This window comes from Apostichopus japonicus, chromosome 22 (assembly GCF_037975245.1).
Source record: "Apostichopus japonicus isolate 1M-3 chromosome 22, ASM3797524v1, whole genome shotgun sequence".
Lineage (NCBI taxonomy): Eukaryota > Metazoa > Echinodermata > Holothuroidea > Aspidochirotida > Stichopodidae > Apostichopus > Apostichopus japonicus.
In genome coordinates, this window is record NC_092582.1 from 22,992,266 (window position 1) to 23,014,573 (window position 22,308).

General features: G+C 37.2%; 1 protein-coding gene across 2 annotated transcripts; it reads left to right on the plus strand.

Annotated features, from left to right (window-relative positions):
• The first annotated feature begins 428 nt into the window (after nucleotides 1–428).
• On the plus strand, nucleotides 429–16,315 carry LOC139963429 (stearoyl-CoA desaturase 5-like). Of its 2 annotated transcripts, none has more exons than XM_071964183.1 (5): nucleotides 429–575; nucleotides 12,884–13,088; nucleotides 13,628–13,758; nucleotides 14,552–14,757; nucleotides 15,163–16,315. In XM_071964183.1, the coding sequence occupies exons 2-5, from the start codon at nucleotides 12,884–12,886 to the stop codon at nucleotides 15,608–15,610; spliced, it is 990 nt and encodes a 329-aa protein (XP_071820284.1). In that variant the 5' UTR covers nucleotides 429–575; the 3' UTR covers nucleotides 15,611–16,315. The 2 variants fall into 2 exon arrangements, with proteins under 2 accessions (XP_071820284.1, XP_071820283.1); XM_071964182.1 differs by lacking the exon at nucleotides 429–575 and adding an exon at nucleotides 1,972–2,136.
• The last annotated feature ends 5,993 nt before the right edge of the window (nucleotides 16,316–22,308 follow it).

Genomic DNA, 22,308 nt, shown 5'->3' on the forward strand with positions numbered 1-22,308 from the left:
TGGCCAGCCTACACCTATAGTTGGTGCACATCGTTCTGTGTAGTCTGTGCTCCTTGTGCTCGTTTGTTACGTAATCATGGCGATCGACAACGGTTTATGTCTAACTTGTGGCTTCAATACAGCGCAAATCGCTATCTTTTATCATCATATATGCAAAACTGAGAGTTCCATGGAGTATGCATACTGTTTATATGACCATGTGACATTGGGGTAAGATTCGGACGCCATCTTATTTCTTTTTCATCTCTGGAAAGCTACATCGAAGAACCCATCAGGTTTCTCCCTTTGTTTGTGACCATTATTAGCGTGAAACGCCAAAGAAATGGCTAACAATACGCTTATAAAAGAACGAATGCCGGGCTTTGAAGTTTTGTGCACTAACAAACGAAAGTTTGGCTTTAAAGAATCTAGAGCATCTTGTCTCTTTTCGATAGATCGACTTCTGTCGATAGATCGAATCTAATCTCATCGACGAAGCCGAACATTCCCCCTGAAAATGGTTCTAAACTGGTCGTGAAGTCCCAACACAGGCTGCTGAGCCACCTGGACGGAATTGCTGGTCCAAAGTTGAACAGGTACAGTCCGTTAAGATATTCTTCACTCGAAAAGAAGCGAGTCCTCGTTGCAAACATAGGCGTAGGTGGCGGGCGGGGTGGGGGGGGGGGTTGGGCTGCTACGGGCACCTACTGAAAGAAGAATAATTTGCAATGTGTTTTTCAATGGTTAAACTTATATTATTATTATTATTATTATTATTATTATGATCATGATTATTGTAACGACTTCCCCAATAATTCTTACCAATTTGGAATGGTAATAACACGAAAATGAGCGCGCGAAATATTTGGTTATATTTTTCGGGCAAGTCGTTACAGCCCATTTCCCAAATCAAATTGGGCTCCTACGCCTATGATTGCAAAAGTCCCTGTCGATGCCAACACACTGAATCCAACACTCTTGACAATTCATTCCCTGTCAAAAACACCTACAGAAATCTATAAGGCCACCACGTAATTATCTTTCCTGATAAACAGTCGTAATTAAAGTGTCTTTGAACCTAATTATACAGACAAACCTCCTATAATTAACATTGTTGGTGTTGTTTTCCTCTGACATAACAAAGGGCTACCCGTGCACAGTGTTAAGTTGCGATATCATTACGTTTGTTTAACTTGTGACGTCAGCACAATATATTTTGCAACACCATCGTATGATTATTGCAGGCCAATTCTTACTAACATCAAACTTTGGAACAACCGGCAAACAACAGACACGAACTAACCCAAAGTAAAGTATGCGTATAAAAGTATGAGAGGGCCTGACGTTTCGATCCTACCAGGATCTTCTTCAGAGGCTGAATGTAAAGTAATGTATATAAATCAGATTGCCATGTAATGCCGTTCATGGCAGACAGATACACATACATACAGACCGACAGGCCGACAGACAGGAAAGCTAAAACTGTGGCAAACTCCCTGATTAAATAATTCTTCTATTTCTGACCGTCAAATGGAGAATCGTCCCCCCCCCCAATCCAACTTTGTCCCGAATTTCCTGAACAATTGTGCCAACTAAAATCATGAAAGATCGCCAACCTCAACGTTTTCTGGTATTCGTGGCTTCTGTCAATATATTTTAGCTTCATAACGCGCTTTGAAAATAAATTTACAAGCTCCCCAACTCAAAAGAAAAATACTATTGATTTGTCTTTATAAAAATAACAGTTCAAAATTAAACAAACTTATAAACAATACGAAAATATACTGAGGCGTTTCCAATCAGTAGCGTAGTCGGAGGGGGTGGGGAGGGGGGGGGGTGCGGAGGATGTGTAGGGATGAATTCTCATACATCACAGGCGCAGGCTGGCTGCAAGCCAATATTCAATCTATTACGTTATCGTGTTGGCCTGACCACATTATGATATAGACATTAAGTCAACAGTAATTATTGCAAGCGATATAATGGGTTTGAAATGTTGGCTTATCAATGGCAATCGGTCGCTATTTAAGTGTCAAGGTCCCCGAGTCATGTCGCAGTCATTGCAAGTTTATTTGTCAGACAAGGTCGTTACCGACGTATACATCCCACGATAGAAAATCTGGTACAACTCTCGCACAGTCTCAAATTACATGCACGGTAGGTGAATCTTAAATATCTTTATTTTTTTATTTTTTTTTATTTTACTTCATATGCAGAGATATTGAAATACAAGCGCTTTTGCCTATGAAAGATAGCAAACAATGAGGGACTGATATATATTTTATCTTTGATATTAAATCGATTATACCAGAATGTAAAGTATTTGATTTCTATTATTATTTTCATAATAATTATAATTTTAATATTTAATATAACATATATGAATTACTTATTTTCTTAACGAAGAATATAAAACGCTTGTGTTTTCTTTCTTCAATGTAAAACAAAGTTCTATTTTCATAAGAATTGTTTATTTTCTATAGATGGATAGTTTGTGAATATCATATTTCCTTCATGGTTTCATTTTTCTTACATCTTGACAAATTGCCTAATTGTCGAGTTGCTGAGTTACACGTCACTTTGTCAATACGACAAAAATATTAATATTTAAATTTAAAAAATGTTTTGTTTCGTATGAAATTTAGGTTTTGCTCAAATATCGATAGTAATCTAAAATTCTAAGACAAAGTAATTCAATATTCTGAACTAAGTAAGCCAAGTTTCCCAAAAATAAATTTAAAAGGTCGATTTTTCTTTAACTTTTCGATTAAGTTTCTGTACGTTATTTCAATGCTCGTATGATATTGTTTCTGGGCGACAAAAGTTTTGAAATCAACCTTTAAAAAATAATATAAGAATGTTTTCTGACTATTTCGTTAAAAAAATATAAAAAAATAGGTCTTACTATAAAGAATACAGCGAAGTTTCTCTGAGTGTATCTTTCTTATCCAAGTAAATAAAAAGTGGATTAATTCGAAAAGATTGAAATATGTTAATCGAAAGATCTCCGAGGCTGTATTAGAAATAAATGAAACGTAGTAAACGTGCGTGTGTTTGTTTTTGTGTATGTGTGCGTGTGTGGGTATGTCTAGGCCTCACAACTGGTGATATGGGACAAAAGAAATTCCTCCTGTCACCAGTTGTGGAACAATAGAGAACAATAGTTATCGGTTGTCCATGCAGACAAAGGGTTAGAATAAAGGGAAATGTAATCGGTTGTAGCTAATGTATTAGAAAACAAGTTTGGCTGGATGTGTGTGTGCGTGTGTGTCCTCGGATGTGAATTCTAAAGATTCACCACGTCCTCGAAAGAATTGTATTGTTATGGGGTATTATTAAGGTTAGGGTACATGAATTTGAACAATAGAAATAACAATGGGGTCCTCGGTCTGAATGAAAACACACCTGAGTGTATGAGTGTGTGTGTGTGTCAATGTTCGTATTTTCGTTAACTTTATCTTAAAACAAATGAAAATTGACGTAAACAATGGGTTAGGCCTTCCTGTTAACTTCTTGTTTATTTTAATATACCGCGAGAGATTATAACAATGGACGTAGGCTCAGACGGGGGGAAGGCGAACATTCTTGTGTCCTGTTTGTTCCTTCTATGGACCGCTTCTTCTTTATCCCCTTTTCTTTGCGTGGCCGGGGGGCGAATTTTTTTCCCAAACAGGTTCTCAGTTACGGAGTTTTCAGCCAATCAGATTGCTCGTGACGTCAGCATCAAACGCTTGATAGTTCGAAAACATACACTGAGTTACACACTGACCCTTAATAAAGTCTTGTTACGCGGTTTCCCTGCAACGCCCTAACTTTTACTTTTAATGCTTGGATAACATGTTGACCTTACTTATGATACATACGCTACATTCTATCGGTTTCGTGTTTACGCCATCCAAGATTCGTCAGCCGTTCTATTGAAATCGGAATTCGTTTCGTGGAATGGGTAGGCCTACACCAAAATCAACTTCACGACGCGAGTTCAGCCTTGAATGAATATACGCAAAACAGTTTAGTGTATAGTCAAGGCTTCATAATTGACGCACCCCCGTAATTGACGCACCTTCAATTATTACTAGCAACGATAGAGCAGGCCACCTAAACTTTTTGCAGTCAAGCAGAATTACATATTTCATGAGTTTGAATCCATTTCAGCTATTTGATGACCAAATTGTGGAATTTTTAAGCTTTTAACACCTTTCCCCCCGGTTTTGTACGTTTTTTGGGGGGCATTTGGAAATCTTGCACCCTAAAAATAACCATCATTTCCTCAATATCATGGACAACACTACTCTCTGAGACCTGATCTGTGTAAGCTTAGAGGCTCAAACAGTGGCGTAGGAAGGTACTTTTGAGTGGGGGGGCTGAAGACTGATGGCCAGCCTGGGGGAGGGGTCTAAGGGGAGGGGGTTCCCCCTCCCCTTTGGAATTTTTTGCATTTCCAGGTGGCCACAGATGCAATTTGGTGCAATATAGCACACTTCAACACCCACTCCATTTTGTAAACTTAATTTTGTATTTTCACCTGGCCTTAGATGCAATTTGGTGCTCCAAATGAGATTTTTTTTCTCATTTGGAAATGAAAAAGGGGTTTTCTGACTTGCGAACCGGGGGGGGCGGAATGATACTTCCGCCCCTCCACATTTTTCACTGGGGGGGCTGGCGCCCCCCCAGCCCCCCCGGTTCCTACGCCCTTGGGCTCAAAGTATAGCAAACAGCATCTAAAGTCAATGGATGTATACTAAAGCCTTCACTACAGCTAGCTTATCGACGAATGTGTCAATTTAGGGGTATGAAAGAACTTGACACGGCAGACATTTTGTGGTCAAGTTCTGTTCAATTGTACGTTGCATATGCACAGAACAACAAATATATTGAGATCATTACATTTCTGAGGAACCACACATATGAAAAACACATACAGTTGAGTGATTTTGATTTTTCCTTGATAGAAATCGTTGATCAAATCCTTAAGTGCGTCAATTATGAGCCCACCATGCTACAGTATGATGTATTTCCGTCACTGCACTGCACACTTAAAAATAATTGCTCAACATGGGGTAAAATGGACCACCTCTATGGTGTAAAAAGGGAACATGGTCAACAGATGTGTAAACTTTACACATTAATGCTTTGGCAAAGTTTTACCTTACTGTGGGGTAATATTTTACCACACAATGTGTAAATTATTTTACCAACTGAGCATTGTGTAAAATTTGCACAACAATGACCATGTTCCCTTTTGTACCCCATTTTGTGTAAATTTTACCCATGTCAAGCAGGGCACTGGTTTTACCCCACAGTTGTGTAGTTTTTTTGCAAAACAGTTGTGTAATATTAGCACACCTTTTGGGGTTCCTTTTTTTTTTACAAAACAGTTGTGTAATATAAGCACACCTTTTGGGGTTACTTTTTACACACACACTTGTGTAAATAATATAATTTTATATATACTGTAAATGTTTCAAAATCGTGTCAAAAACATATACCTTTGAACAATTTGATATAACTTCCATACTTGCATATGCTTGCGTGTTAAGTAAGGTTGCAATAATTTTAAGACTTTAGTATATATGAACAAACATGGGAACAAACATTGGCTCTATGGCAAGGAAGCCTATGATCTCAGTGCAAGAAAATAAAACACTTGTAACATCAAAATGAACTGATAAAATTTATTAAGACTTCTGTAAATAACTTTCAGCAGGAAAAATGAATTTTCTCTCTTGCATAAAACAGAACATGAAAATCATAGAAGTGAATACCATTACAGTATTAGCAGCAATGCAGCCACATATATAGGTTAATAATATTGTTCATAGTAGGCTAAAATATTTTTGTAGGGGAGCCATTGCATAATGAAATGTACTTTTCTTATTCTTAATTGTTTTTCTATTCAGGTTGGTGTGTGTGTGTGGGGGGGGGGGGGGGCTTTTTTTTTTACACCACTTGCTATGGGCTTGCATAATATCAACCCAAGTTTAGGTGAAAGACGAGTTAAGCTACATATCAAACAGGTGAAACATACACATGACTTTTAAATCCTTGTGATATTTTATTCCTGGGGTATTTCCTGGATATCAATCTCACATAGCAATTATATAGCCAACAAAATCTACATTTTTTAAATTTGTTTGTGCCTAATGTTGACCTCATCAACGAGTTATTCAGAAAGTTTTCCAACATTCGGGCAATATTATTTAGAATTAATGTAAAGTGTATAATTACTATGTGTTGGATAACCATGCTAGATGCTTAAAACCCTATGAAACTCAACTTTACTAAGCTGTCATATTTCTCAAAATTCTAACATATTTACATCGACAAATGTTACAATGTATCATATAGTTGAGGTACTAAAACAGAACTTTGAAGAAACTTAACCATCCCTTATATGCTTTCACAGTTGTTGAATAAACCATACTGGAGACCTCAAGTCCTTTAAAATCACCTATAAGCTGTGATATTTCACAAAAATCTAACATATAATAGAAAGAACTCAACACAAGTTTGAAAACACCAGAAAAATATCTATATGGAATGAAAGTAAAATCATCACTTATCTGTTATCACAGTTGTTCAATAAAACATGCTGGAGAACTAAAGCCCTGTAATATTACCTATACGCAGTGATCACGTATAATAGAAAGAACACAACACAACTTTGAAAACAACAGAAAATATCTATATAGGAAACAGACTCAAATCATCACTTATATGTTAAACTGGGTAAAGTTTTACATACCCTTGTAACCTGAAGTAAATAGCAGCTAGAGGTCTAACATCTGTTTAGCTTTACATAGCCCAGGCCAATGGATACAAAGAGCGGGCCCACTTCCAGTGCCTTCTCCTCAATGATGACGAAGAGCTTCTGGAGCGGATTCCTTGTTAACAATGACGAAAATAATGCCATGTTGCTGACAGTGGTCTTACATAATTGATTTGATATGATAGTATGCCCTGAATGCCCTGATAGACCCTGGTTCATTCGGTACTTTAATAGCATAAATGAGAGTGTCTAAAGCAGTTCATACCCCCATACTGTAGCCTGAGGTGGATAGCAGAGGTCTAAAATCTGGTAAGCCTTGTAGCAGAGGTCAATTGCTGCAATAAGTGTGTCTACCATCATTGCCTTTCGCTCAATGATGACGAAGAGCTGCTGTGGCTGGCAGTAGTTGCCTCCCAAGATCAAAACGAATGGCTGTGTACGTCCATCAAATTGAGTCAAGTATTGCGCTAAGTTTACACCTTCCTGAAAAGACAAGTTATTATATAAAATTTATATATATTGACCACAATCTGGGAAATATGTATAGGTAACCTTCCAGTTGTGTAGTTTTAAGCACATCTGACCAATGCTAGTAAAAAAGAAACAGGTTTCTTCAGGGGGAACTTCTACAACACACAGGTCATACTTGTCTCGACACCAAAAGGATTTGAAATATTATTTAATATCTTCTTTTCCAGTCCTATGAAGATTCCTGGTATAATAAATTATCAAAGTCTAGAGGTACCATGGAAATGATATGTTAGTTCTGGCCAAATTAAGGGCAACTTATTTTGGTAGTATATTGCAGTAACATAGCCAGGTTCTGACAATGGGCGAGTTATGTGGGGTATAGAGTCAAAGGGGCACTGAAACTATCAGGAAATTTCCCTTAAAAGAGGGTATCCCCATGCAACCCTCACCCATGGTTACTACTAGCTCATTTTTGTGATGGTATTTCCTTTTGAGGAAGAGGCATATTCCGCACCCACCCCATTTGACAACCATGCAGGTGCTCCAGAGTTAACAGTCTATTTAATTTTATTCAGTGGAACTGATTACTATGAGCATAAATGCAGTATTTCAGGGCATTTATACTGTAGTACAGTAATACCTTTGATGATTGCCTGTGGCATCAGAACCATTACTTGAGTAATATTGCAACATTTACATATTGACCTCAATCTGTGACAACATCAATGCTATGTACACCAAAAACAATTGATTACAAGTTACTACAGGCCATCTACTAGCATGGTAATGATATATCATGCCATCTTCTGAAATGAGGCCCACCACTCAGAATTATGTCACAATAACATTTACAAACATGATAACCAAAAAGATCATACAAAGTTTGGATATAATGTGACCTTTGGGTGCAGAATCATTGTTATTAAAATATTTTGACCTCTGACCCAATACGTTAACTGATATTTACGATGAGATCGATGAACACCATACACAATAATATCTTTAAGTAACAAAGGGCGATCACCCATTGTTGAGTTATCACGTAACAAAGCCAAGCATCACACACTCACTCATGCATACACAGTACACGTACATATGCACATGGACCTGAACACATATACTATTCCGTGTGCAGCAAGGAATCGAACCTGTGTTGAACAATGAAATTATTACCTTCTGAAAGAGAGTTGCACCTTAGGTTGTAGTGATGTTTAAACTTTAAACGAAGACCGAGTTTGGGGATTATCTGTGTTATGCTCTCATCATCCAGTAACTCAAATACTTCATCATCAATCCTGTGAGCTGTGGAAATTAGAGGGAAAATATTTTCCATATAACACTGTTACAAAGCTTAATAACAGTAATGACAAAGGACATGTTGCATATTAGGAAATTGCTTCCGTAAAATGAACATTTATGGATATTGCAATCATCACATATTATTCTAGACATAAAAAACAACCAGAGAATGTAAACATTTTATTGTGAAATAAAAAAAATGCAGAGATATTAATGTGCTTACTGCTTAGCCCACTCATTAACATAACTTATTTTCTTCAGGTAAAAGTCAACTGCGTTCAAAGGTTAAACACTAACATCATTATTTTATTAAGCCACCATGGACCAAGGTCTTAGTTGGAATGTAGGCTTCTTGTAGGCCAACTTCATGTGACACACCCACATATCAAATATCAGATCTGTCCAAGCTTCCCTTCTTGAAATATCAGGTTTAGTAGTTTTCACAATTTAACCTCTGATGACCCCAAATGACCATTGACCTCCCCAAACATCAGTGCGCTTCTTGTCCCTAATGTGGTCACGTACACACCAAACATGAGAAGTCCAAATTCCCTTCTTGAAATACTGTGTTTACAAGCTTGGCAGCACAAACACACACATACGCCATTATGATTGCAAAGCATACTATTTTCATCACAACTAACAAAGCTTGTACACCATTTGGCCCTAACATATGAGAGCCAGGGTCTTGGTTGACTACTGCAGGATCATAGTGAGGCTTATTTTAATGGATATGCTAGTCATAATGGGTCATTGCCTGGCCTTAAAACTAATATTCAACTGGTAATGTTAGCCTAGGCTGTATCGCTTGCCTATTTGTAGTGTTGGTTAAGGAGGCCTATCAGTATATAAATGTAGAATTGGCTTGGGCCTTAAACATAAGCCAAAGCTAGGATGGTTCAACGTTGGCCAACGTTATACGTAACCTAAGTTACTCTCATACGTGAGTAATATCTTTAGTACGAACAAGATGGTTATGTGCACTACCTAGTCTCTATGGGCATGAAAAGAGAATCTAGAGAGGAACGAAAGGCTATATATGTATGCTTGGCGCTTACTATTAGCAATAGCTTAGCCTAACGTTCGACCTTGCACCAACATTTAGTCGTAACGTTAAACAAGAGTGAGGCCTAGGCGACGAGTATATGCCGTTTAAAACAGTTTTCGTTCAGTATTCAACGGTGAAATTGTAGTTCAAGACTTATTGAAATATTATTCTTTCCGCATAAAAGGTTAGTACTGATGCCCGAAATACACCATCCTACCTTCTAATTGTGGCTTCAGTTCCGCTAGGCCGATGTTTTCCAGAAATTGTGAAACGACCATCGAACTTTTAGTGGCTTCCATGTTGTCGTTCTGCAAGCAGCGCCCGGTATGAAAGCGTGTTTACACATCAAAGTTGTAACATAAATGTATTTTACCCAGTGCAGTGCAACAAATTACACCGGTATTTTATTTTACCGGTAGAAAGGGGCAAACTGGTCCTTTTTTTTTACACAATACGCATTTGTAAATCATTACACCTGTGTCTGTGTCGCCTGATATACATGTTTTACTCAGCGTTGTGTAAAAATTGCACAACTCTTTACCCCTCACTTTTATACCCCGTTAACTTTTACACATTGTTTTTACTGTGTGTGTACACAGTTATAATACATATAGGCCTATATCGCATGTGTTATGTACCCCTGTACGAAACTTTCACTGTGCGATGTTATCGATAAATGCCTTCACAGAAATCTTCGATCAAAGTAGATCATACAATACTAGTGTGCTCATTATGTCTAAACCAATTCCAAACACATCTACATATATTTACGAAAAGCTGCGGGTAATTTTGAACGGGTATATCTTCGTTGCAACAAATGGATGCAGACATTTTGATAACCTCGAAGTGAAGGGTTTTATTGTTATGACGTAACTTTTCCGACCAATCATGAGCGACTATTTATACACAATTGAGAACCTGTTTGGGAAAAAAATTCGCGGCCGGGGGGGGGGGGGGAAGGGGTGTTTGTATTTTCGTTATTGGTTCGTGTGTATTTGGTTTCTTCACGAGAAACAGGCCAAAACATCGACGATTTGAAAAATGAATTTGAAATAATTAAAATAAAGAAATAAAAACATACTTGTTTAATGCAATACACTGGAATGTGTACCCGATATAAACGATATTGTATAAAGGAAGTGTAAAATATGGATATGTTGTATAAAGTTACCAGAATATAAGACCAAAACAAAAGCATTTCTCGAAGAATAATGAAATCTTAAAAGTAATTCGAATGTTCATGGATTAACGTGCTAAAATATAATATCGTTAATCCTTGTGCAAGAGCTTTCGGGTCAAAGTCACAATCTATATATATAAAATAGGGTTTCATAAATAGTAACAGTATAGTATGATAAGGGTAAAGAAGGACTTTGCGGTGAAGATTTTACCAGCCAAAACAAATGTAGCATTCTCGAAGAACAATTGAAATCTTAAAAGTTTTTCACGTGCTAAAAATAACATCGATTATCCTTGTGCAACACCCTTTTTTTTTCAAAGTTGCAATCTATATTTGTATTCCAAATATAGGGTTCTATAAATAGTAACAGTGCTCTATAGTATGATAAGGGTAAAGAAGGACTTTGCGGTGAAGATTTTACCGCACCCCCCCCCCCCCATTGTTTTTCTTTTAATCTTATACCAGGGTAAAGTGTTTCATTTGCTAGAGGACGAAAATAGATGTAAAATAGATAGAAAGATAAAGTAAATTAGTCTTTCATACATAAATGATAATGGATTCCAGGATAACAATGATAAAGATATATATTTGCCTATCTTACAATGGTGATATTGACCATACATATGCATATGCCATTTATAGATTGCTAAACAATCGTAAGTTGTAATGATATTTTTTGCTGACATGCACGAACGCGATGATATGCTTCTGTGCAGACAGTGCATGTTGGACTTTGTACATTAAATGGACAGATCGGATAAGTAGCATCTCCCTGCATGGTTACATGTAAGCGTTTATGTGTGCGTTTATATATCATGCATGGATCAGATGTTACCTATGCGACAGCGTTTTCAATGTTTTCTTGAACATGCGCGGAGAGCCTTCCGGTGTGCTTTTTAAACATATCGAATATGAATAAACATAATTAACTATGCACAAACCGATGAATCACAGTCATTAATGTCTACCTTATTGCTACAGCTATGAATATGCATAATTTCGTATGCCTAAACTAACGAATCACAGTCAGGAATGTCTACCGTAAGCTACAGTTATGAATAGCCTATGCATAATAACGTATGCCCAAACTAACGAATCAAAGTCAGGAATGTCTACCGTAAGCTACAACTATGAATATGCATAATTTCGTTTGCCTAAACTAACGAATCACAGTCAGGAATGTCTACCGTATGCTACAGCTATGAATATGCATAAATCCGTATGCCCAAACTAACGAATCACAGTCAGGAATGTCTACCGTATGCTACAGCTCTCGGTAGGTATGTATGGATGTATGTATTTTAGATCCTCCTGCAAGCAAAAACTCGCGAAGAAGCCTCATTGGCTTATTGTATTGTGTACAACTTGACTCACTCCCTCGTCACCAAGCTACCTCCTAAATATTTTAATATCATAATTTTCGGAGCCATGGAAAGAGCGCACTGACGTTTCTTAGTCCAATTCCGCAGATCAAAATTCCGTAATCTTGACTGAATAGCAAAAATATAACAACATACTGTACAGTTTATAGATTAAAAGATATTTGGCTATTCCCAAAAACTATACACTTTATACAAGATGTTCATTTAATTGATTTCGTCAAGGGCGTAGGAACCGGGGGGCTGGGGCGCCAGCCCCCCCAGTGAAAAATATGGAGGGGCGGAAGTATCATTCCGCCCCCCCCCCCCCCGCTTCGCAAGTCAGAAAACCCCTTTTTCATTTCCAAATGAGAAAAAAAATTCATTTGGGTCACCAAATTGCATCTAAGGCCATGTGAAAATGCAAAAGTTTTTACAAAATGGAGTGGGTGTTGAAGTGTGCTACATTGCACCACTGTGAATTGCATCTGAGGCCACCTGGAAATGCCAAAAAATTCCAAAGGGGAGGGGGACACCCCTCCCCTTAGACCCCTCCCCCAGGCCGGCCATCAGTCTTCAGCCCCCCCCCCACTCAAAAGTACCTTCCTACGCCACTGGATTTCGTAATATGCATGTATGTGTGGGTGTATGTGTGTATACGTGGGTGGGTGTATATATGCGTGTATGTAGGTACGTACGTACGTATTATGTCTAACTTTTGTACATATTTTGTGTCATAATGATCATTGACCACCCAGCTTCACTTTTCTGTTTGGCAGATGGCACCAAACACAGGATCATCTCAAGTTGCCAATGAACACGTTGCTCAAAAGATCGAAGACAAAGACAAAGCTGCAACGAGAACAGAATATACAAGAGAATTTGTTTGGACTAACGTTATAGTCCATACAGTACTACACATTGCGTGTATCTACAGTATTCTGTTCGTGTCGTGGAAATGTCAGTGGTATACGCTCCTTTTTGGTAAGTCGGACGTCAATAATCTGCAAATACAATTGTCAATATTTTGTTATTAAATTCGGACATTTTGTCTCTGGTTGCCGCTTAAATAGTACATTGTCAATCAAGAAAAATCGATGGAAACTTCGGGCACCATCATTTTTTCAAAATGCTGTTCTAGTTTATAATTTTGATCCTTTCGATGCCCTTTGAACCAAACGTTTGTTTACGACTAAATAAAGCATAATTTGTTTAGCTCAATCCTCCATGTGACGTTAATCATTCGGCTGTTACAGACACACGCCTAAGCTTGATAAATTTATCTGTGTTTTAATTAATAATTTCATATCTAAGTTGTTATAAAACAGGTTACCAGGATACATGGTTTTTCAGCTACTTATGATTCAAATTTACGGCAAATATTCTCTAACTCATGTCATCATCTTAAAGCTCGTGACGTCATAAAGCTTGTATGAGATAAAATATTAAAATGAAGTTTATGATCGTACGAGTAATTTATCTCTGATTGATTTCCTTTTTTTGGGGTTTTTTTTTGTTTACAGCTTTCGTATTAGGTTGGCTTTCTAATCTCGGTATCACAGCTGGTGCTCATCGTCTGTGGAGTCATAAATCTTATTCGGCCAAGTTACCACTCAGAATATTCCTAGCTATTATTGCTTGCCTGTCCTGTCAGGTACAACACATTACAACATCACATCGATAATATTATCAAGCTTCTTTACTACAAAGTAATGTGGGGACGTTCTAATAACGACGACGATGACGACAATGATGACACGAACGATGACGTTGACTTTGACTACGACGATGATATTGATGACGACAATGTCGATGATGACGACGACGATGACGTTGACGATTACGACGAAGATTTCGATGACGATGACGACGATAGCGACGATGATTGAGATGACGACGATGACGACGACGAAGATGACGTTGACGATGACGACGATGATTTAGATGACGATGACGACGATGATTTAGATGACGATGACGAAGATGACGACGACGACAATGATTATGACAAAATACGGCGACAGTGACGACGATGAAGATGATTTGATAGCTTATGATAGCTATTGTAGCTTTTGTGACTTTTGTGGTGGCTTTAAGCAAAGCCGATCACACAACGTTATGATATATCCAGGGTGTCCCATTACCAACTTTGAAAGGGTGTTTTTACTTTGTAATGATTTGAATGTCATATATGACCACAAAGAGACATTTTTCAAACTGGTAAATTGGTTTAAAATATAGGTTAATGGTTAATATAGAACTACTTCCCATTAAGATTGATATCATCGATACAAAGTTGGAACAACTCGTGGATGAAGCATTTAACCAACCCTATTGACAAATGAATGCCCAAGAAGATAATTGTCAAACAAGTAGTAAACTTTATTTTATTAATTGTTGTGTTAGGAGAAAACGTGTAGTGAAAATATCACATATTGCCTCCACAGAACTCCATCTACATCTGGTGTCGGGATCATCGCGTCCACCACAAGTTTACAGAGACTGACGGCGACCCACATAATGCTAAGAGGGGTTTCTTTTTCTCTCACATGGGTTGGCTGTGGGTAAAGAAACATCCGGACGTTATCAAAAACGGAGCCAAGCTTGACTTCAGTGATTTAATGAATGACCCAGTTGTCTACTATCAACATAAGTAAGTAGATGATCATTAGATTTCATTAAAATCAGCCAATTGGGACAAATTTGCTAAACCTAATGCCTGTCTATACTGTCCTCCAATATCATGCTTCAAAACATTCGTACTGACAGTACAAACAGTACGAAACCCTAGAAACATGATATTCATACTGCTCAAACTGTCACTACGAGTGCTTTGAAGTGGGACATGAAAGTGCAGTATAGCAAAAACGGGTCACAATTGCATTCTTTAAAATGTTTAACGATATGAATATTCATAAAACACCGTATCATTACAGCCTATGTTTAATTGTAAGGGTTTATGGCCGGAAACGTATCACGTCATAAACTTTTGTTTTGTGGTTTTCTTTCGTTTGATATATGTTTTCTGTATCTGTTTTCTCTCTGGTTTTTCCCTTAGATTCTATTATCCGCTCATTTTGATGATAAGCTTTGTCCTGCCGACAGTGGTTCCATACTTCTTATGGAACGAATCTCTGTGGAATGCTTACTTCGTTGCCGCGGTGATGAGGTTGGTCTTAACACTGAACATCACGTGGTGTGTCAACAGCGCCGCTCATATGTGGGGATACCATCCGTATGACGAAACTATCGAACCAGCCGAAAACATCGCAGTTTCCTTCTTCGCTCTCGGAGAAGGATGGCATAATTATCATCACGTCTTCCCATTCGATTACCGTGCAGCTGAACTACCCTGGAAAGTAAATCCGACGACACAATTTATCGATCTCATGCATCTGATTGGTCAAGCCTACGGTTTGAAATATATGAGCAAAGAAGCGATTCGCTCACGAGCCACTAAATATGGAGACGGTACCATTTATCCAAGGGGTGACAAAACAAACTGAACACTGTAAACTTTGTGATTGGTTTGCATATAGGATATATAGGTGGAAGCTAGAAGTTTTTTTTACTGTTCTGGATTTTCCACACTCAATACAATTTCAATTATGTTTATATTCATGTGCATTTGTCGTTTACCTTCATTTGATTTAACAAAGTCTGTTCAAAGTATCTCTTTCGAGTTCCGGTTTTAGGAATCACAAATGATTTCGAGTTGGTTAGCATTATGTTTGATCTCAAGAGTAAGGCAAATATGTCACCCAAACAGAACTAGTATTGCTCGATATAGGTGACAAACGCCTACAGTGGAATTACGACCTTACTTACCGGTTTCGAACCTCTGGACATACAATCAGCGTTCATAGCCTAGTGGTTAGGGTGTCCGTATATATAGCCGGATGCCCGGGTTCGAATCCCGGTGGAGACTGGAAGTTTCTTCACTGTTCTGGATTTTCCAACTCACGTACTACAATTTCAATTATATATGTATACATATATTTCATTGAACTTGGTTCAATCAAGCGAGTATCACTATGTCCGGAAACGATCCCATTAGTATCCAAGGGAGTGAAAATGAACTGTACACTGTGATTCGTTAATCTAGATGTAACGTATAAATAAATATGTAAATATACATTTAAAATACCTAAGCGGAATATGCTTAATTTAATGTACAGATTTATGACATTCACACAAAGTTTTCAATCTTACTTGCTGGTTTGATTCATCATTTTGGTCTTGGTTTAATCGAAAATCTAGGACTGAACCCTCTACCACTCCACCCCTCCCTTGTCCCTCGATCCTACCTCGTCTCTCCCACCCCTCCCGACCACCCCTTCGCCAATGGTCATCATAGTTGATCATCATTGATATAATCCTCAAGTTACCATAGTAACACCACCCATATTCCAAGCATAACCTAGCACTCGTATTCATCAATTAAGTTCCCCTATCTGACCTATAGTCTAACACCGCACCCAGTGCTTCACTCCGGCCTCCCCCCCCCCAACCCCACTGATTTATTCAAAATGCAGCATTGTTTCTACTATATTTCTGCTATATTAACATCAGTCTGATTACAAACAAGGCACTCCTGTTCACGTCCATTCTTTTGATCAAATGAAGTCCAAATGCATACGCCGGAAGTCAAAATCAAGTTAAATATATAATTATTGGAGCAAATTTTATCCAAATGGAACAAAATTTGCGATATTTAAGATCAGTTATCGCCCAGGCTCTTGCATTTTTACTCAAGTGCAAGGAAAATAACAATTATTCAGTAAGCGTATTCAATAAGTGCGCGAGATCACTGGTGGGCTTTATAGGCATCCGTTATTTTATAATTGGCGTAACATTTTGGGAGTTTCACTTCAAATTAAATTTCTTTGTATTCTACTAAACTTCTGTAATAGTTAGAACAGCAACTTTCACAGTAGCTTGTATACAAGTTTGCGACCTTTGACTCTGAAGGTTGTAGAGATAATGATTTTTTCGTACATTTTGAATGTTAGGCTCAGGTGTAAAAACAATGTAAATTTATAACATTAGGTTCACAACTGGTCCCTTTGTGCGATTTGGTAGGCCTGAATTCGACCGGTGTTTTGTACGTTGTCTCTTTCGCATCATTTTAAATGATAAACAGTTTCAGATGAACTGTAGCCTACTTTTAAATCATGATTTTCTTTAGCTGACAAATATGATGGTTGATTTAACTTCCAGGGAGTTGTTCCATTACAATTCCCTGAATTTAACGGGTCTCGTAGTAACTGTTATTTCGCAGTCATCACGTGACCAAATTCCTGTTGTAAGGAGAGAATCTCTGTTGCTAACACGTGATCAGTTTGCAAATATTTTCTGCAATATTTTAGTCTTTGTAACCAGCTGGTGCCCTCCCTGGATGTGAGGGATTTCCTAGATAGGATATTTCCCTAAAATCACACGATCTAATAATTAGAATGTTTGTAAAACTGCTTAACCTTGTTGCGCTTGACCATTGACAAGACTACCACATCTCATAGATTTTCAAATAGACGTTAAAATGTAACGCATAGATTGAATATTGTTCCATCAAATTTGAGACACATTAGCAGGTCTAAATAGTTTATTGTCAGGAGAAAGGATGGAGCTTCTCGACCCCATCCTCAAGTCATATCCCCCGGCCACTCCAGCCCACTCAGCCCACTCAGCCCACTGGTCCACTAAGCGCACCCACCCTATCAATAGTTCGACAGTTGAATTGCTCTTGAATTTCTACCTCATAGCAGGGAACTAACAACGAATACACTTATATTCAGAAAGAATATTGAAATAGTCACGGTGTTCGTATTTACTGACGGGTATTATAGGCATCCGTTACGTTTTAATTTCGCGTAACAATTTTGGGAATTATCACCTTCACTAATGAATTTTTTAATTCTTCTAAAACTTCTGTCAATGTTAGTACAATCATTATAAAAATGGCTTGCATACAATTTTCCGACTTCTGACGCTGACTGGTGAAGGAATGAGGATGTCAATTTCACGTATATTTTGCATGTTAGGCTTAATTCCAAATACAATGTTAATTGTTATAACATTAGGTTGCAAGGAGTCCTTTCGCTCCATTAAATTGAGCAGTTCGGTGGGTGGACGTGTACCGTGTGTTTGTACGCTGTCTGTAGTGCATCATAATTTTATTTACAGTTTCAAATGAAATGTAATCTAAAACCATGATTGACAGACAGTTTATGATCAATGAAATGTTTCAACTTGTGGTTACTGTTAATTCGCAGTCATCACGTGACCACTTTCCTGTTGTAAGGATGTATTTTGCTTACGGGAAAGCTACAACTGTAGCAAACTCCCTGATTAAAAAATTCTTCTATTTCTGACCGTCAAATGGAGAATCGTCACCTCCCCCATCCGACTTTCTCCCGAATTTGCTGAACAATTGTGACAACAAAAACGGTATAAGAGCGCCAGCATCTATTGTCTGAGAACGTTTTCTGGTGTTCGTGGCTTCTGTCAATAGATTTTAGCTTCATAACGCGCTTTGGAGATAAATGTACAAGCTACCCAACTCTAAAGAAAAATACTATTGATTTGTCTTGATACAAATAACATTTCAAAATTAAATAAACAACCTTATAAACAATACGAGAATATACTGAGGCGTTCCCAATCAGTGGCTTAGCCAGAGGGGGGGAACCAAATTAATTTTCCGGGACCAAATGGGTAAGTCCAAGACAAAGAAGAAAACGACAAAAGAAAATGGGACACGCCTCCCCATTAGTCCCCTGCTCAGAACGGACAAGTTTGTGCAATCGCCTATATAAACGGTGTCGTGGAAATTCATATCAATACAAGTATTTATGAAACTTAAATTCCCTGACGCTTATCTTACAACGGAGACAACTTGAATTTAGCCCCCCCCCCTTCCCCTTCTCTCACATCACCGGCTGGCTGCGAGCCAGTTTTCAAACGTCTAAATTGCTATCTTATCTTGTTTTGGCCTGCCCACAGTGTGATATATACTAGCCATTTGGTAAACGTTAATTAATGGAAGCGTTATAATGGGTATGCAAATTTTGGCTTATCAATGGCAATCGATCGTTATTTAAGTGTCAAGGTCACTAGTCCGGCCACAGTCATTGCAAGTTTGTTTGACAGACAAGGTCGTCACCGACGTATACATCCCACGATAGAAAATCTGTTACAACTCCCGCACAGCCTAAAAATTACATGCACGGTAAGTGAATCCTGAATATCTTTATTCTGACCTTTTTCTTTGAACATTTATGTTGAAAACCGATCAAATTCGGTTTTCTTAATCCTTAATTTCATACGCACAGATGTTGAAATGCAAGCACGGTTGTTTATGAAAGATAACGAACAATAAAGAACTTGTATATTTTATTTTTTGATATTAAATCGATTACCAGTTGCACATTTTATTTCTCTCTTGCTGTGAATTTTGCAGAATGGAAAGTTTTTGATATCTGTTATTATTTTCATATAATTATATTTTAATAGTTAATATAAAATATATAATATAACTACTTTTTTCCTCAAAGAAGAAGATGTAACGCTTGTGTTGTCTTTCTTCAAAGTACCAAAGTTCTATTCTCATAGGAATTGTTTATTTTCTACATAGATGAACAGTTTGTGAAATTCATATTTCCTTCATGGTTTCATTTTCTTACATCTTGACAAATTGTCCAATTGTCGAGTTGCTGAGTTACACGTCACTTTGTCAATACGACAAAAATATTGATATTGAAACAAATGTTTTTTTTTATCGAATGTGGATAATAATCTCAAATTCTAAGATAAAGTAATTCAATATTCTGATTTAAGCCAAATTTCACAAAAAGAATTAAAAAGGTAAATTTTTCTTTAACTTTTCGATTTAGTTTTCTCATAGTCATTTTAATTTTAATTATTGCATAATTTCTGGTCGACCAAAGTTTGAAATCTAAGGTTTCATCAAGTTACTCACTTGTTACAGAATTTTTCTTAATAATTGAAAATGACCTTTGGGTGTCTTGGTTTTTGCAATAGTTTTAATGTTTGGTAATATTTTCAGAATTTGAAAAGGAACACTAACAGCTTGTTTAAATAAAGTAAAAATATTTAGTACAATCTTTTCATTCATAACGATTCACGCTTGGTGATTGTATACAGCGCTCAATGCGGCATTCCTTCTTTGATGTTATTAATGCAAGCAATAGAAGAACAAAAGCTATTACGTGTTAGAGATATTTTAAACAAGATATTTACTTGTACAAAGTTATATTGATATATGAATATTTAAGACATAATAATATCCGCAAACACATCTTCAAATAGCTCAGAAACAGACGAATGTAGATTATAGTTTGTTTGTGAAATTTTCAAACAGAATATTCACTTTTATAATCACAGAGTAAAATTAATTTCAATATTTAAAACATTATAATAATATAATACTGTTTTCTGAATATTTCATAAAAAAATAGGTCCAACTATAAAAAAAACAGCGCAAGTTTTTCTGAGCGTATCTTTCTTACCCACGTAAAAAAAATTATCGAAAAGGTTTAAATATGTTAATCGAAAGCTCTTGTGGAAGATATCTGTGGGCATGTCTAGGCCTCACAACTGGTGACATGAGACGATAGAAATTCCTGTCACCAGTTGTCGAACAATAGAGAACAATAGTTATCGGTTTGTCCAGACAAAGGGCTATAGAATACAGGTAAATGTCATCGGTTGTAGCTAATATAATATAAAACAAGTTTGTGAGCGTGTGTGTGTCAATGTTCGTATTTTCGTTAACTTTTATCTTAAAATAAATGAAAATTGACATATACAATGAGTTAGGCTTTCTTGTTAACGCTTTATTCTAATATACCGAGAGAGAGATGATTGCAATGGACGTAGACTAAGAATGGGGAGGGGGGGGAGGGGGGAAGGGGAACAGTCTAGTCTCGTTTATATTCCTTCCACGGCCCGGCTTCTCCTTTAATCCCCCTTTTATGGTGGGGGGAGGGGTTATATCTTCGTTATTGGTTTGGTCTTTGTTGTATTCCGTTCACGGGGAAAAAGCCAAAACATCGACGTTTTGAAAAAGGAATTGTTAATAATTAGAATAAGTACAATAATTACATTCTTGTTTAATGCGATACACTGGAATGTGTACCCGATATAAACGTTATTTTACATAGGAAGCGCAAAATATGTATCTGTTGTATAAAGTTACCAGAATATAAGACCAAAACAAAAGCATTTCTCGAAGAATAATGAAATCTTAAAAGTAATTCGAATGTTCATGGATTCACGTGCTAAAATATAATATCGTTAATCCTTGTGCAAGAGCTTTCGGGTCAAAGGTGCAATCTATATATATATAAAATAGGGTTTCATAAATAGTAACAGTACTAGTATGATAAGGGTAAAGAAGGACTTTGCGGTGAAGATTTTTACCCCCCCCCCACCTTTTGTTTGTTTTTAATCTTACCAGGGTATACTGTTTCATTCGCTATAGAGGACGAAAATAGAAATAAAATACAGATAAAAAGATAAAGTAAATTAGTCTTTCATACATAAATGATAATGGATTCCAGGATAAAAAAGATAAAGAAATATATTTGCGGGTTACAGGTTTTGCTATCTTACGAGGGTGATATTGACCATACATATGCATAGGCCAATTATAGATTGCTAAACAATCGTAAGTTGTAATGATTTTTCGCTGACATGCACGAACGTGATGATATGCTTCTGTGTAGACAGTGGACTTTGTACATTAAACGAACAGATCGGATAAGTAGCATCTCCCTGCATGGTTACACGTAAGCGTTAATTCGCGCATTTATATATAATGCATGGTTCAGATGTTACCTACGTGACAGCGTTTTTGATGTTTACTTGAATATGCGTGGAGAGCCTTCCGGGGTTCTTTTTTAACATATATCGTTTATATATGAATATACAAAATGGCGTATAATGGCGTAGAAATGTCTACCGTATGCTACAACTATGAATATGCATAATTACGTATGCCTAAACTGACGAATCACAGCCAGGAATGTCTACCGTATGCTACAGCTATTAATATGCATAATTACGTATACCGAAACCGACGAATCACAGTCATTAATGTCTTCCGTATGCGACAGCTCTCGGTATTGTGTACAACTTGAGACACTCCCTGGTCACCATTCACAAAGCTACCTCCTAAATATTT

What these genes read in the sequence shown, in the direction of transcription:
- LOC139963429 (XM_071964182.1), top strand. Translation starts at nt 1,987, where the DNA reads ATGGCAATCGGTCGCTATTTAAGTGTCAAGGTCCCCGAGTCATGTCGC. An exon ending in GTGGTATACGCTCCTTTTTG is followed by an intron (nt 13,089 to 13,627) that starts GTAAGTCGGACG and finishes TTTTGTTTACAG; the next exon opens with CTTTCGTATTAGGTTGGCTT. An exon ending in TTGCTTGCCTGTCCTGTCAG is followed by an intron (nt 13,759 to 14,551) that starts GTACAACACATT and finishes TTGCCTCCACAG; the next exon opens with AACTCCATCTACATCTGGTG.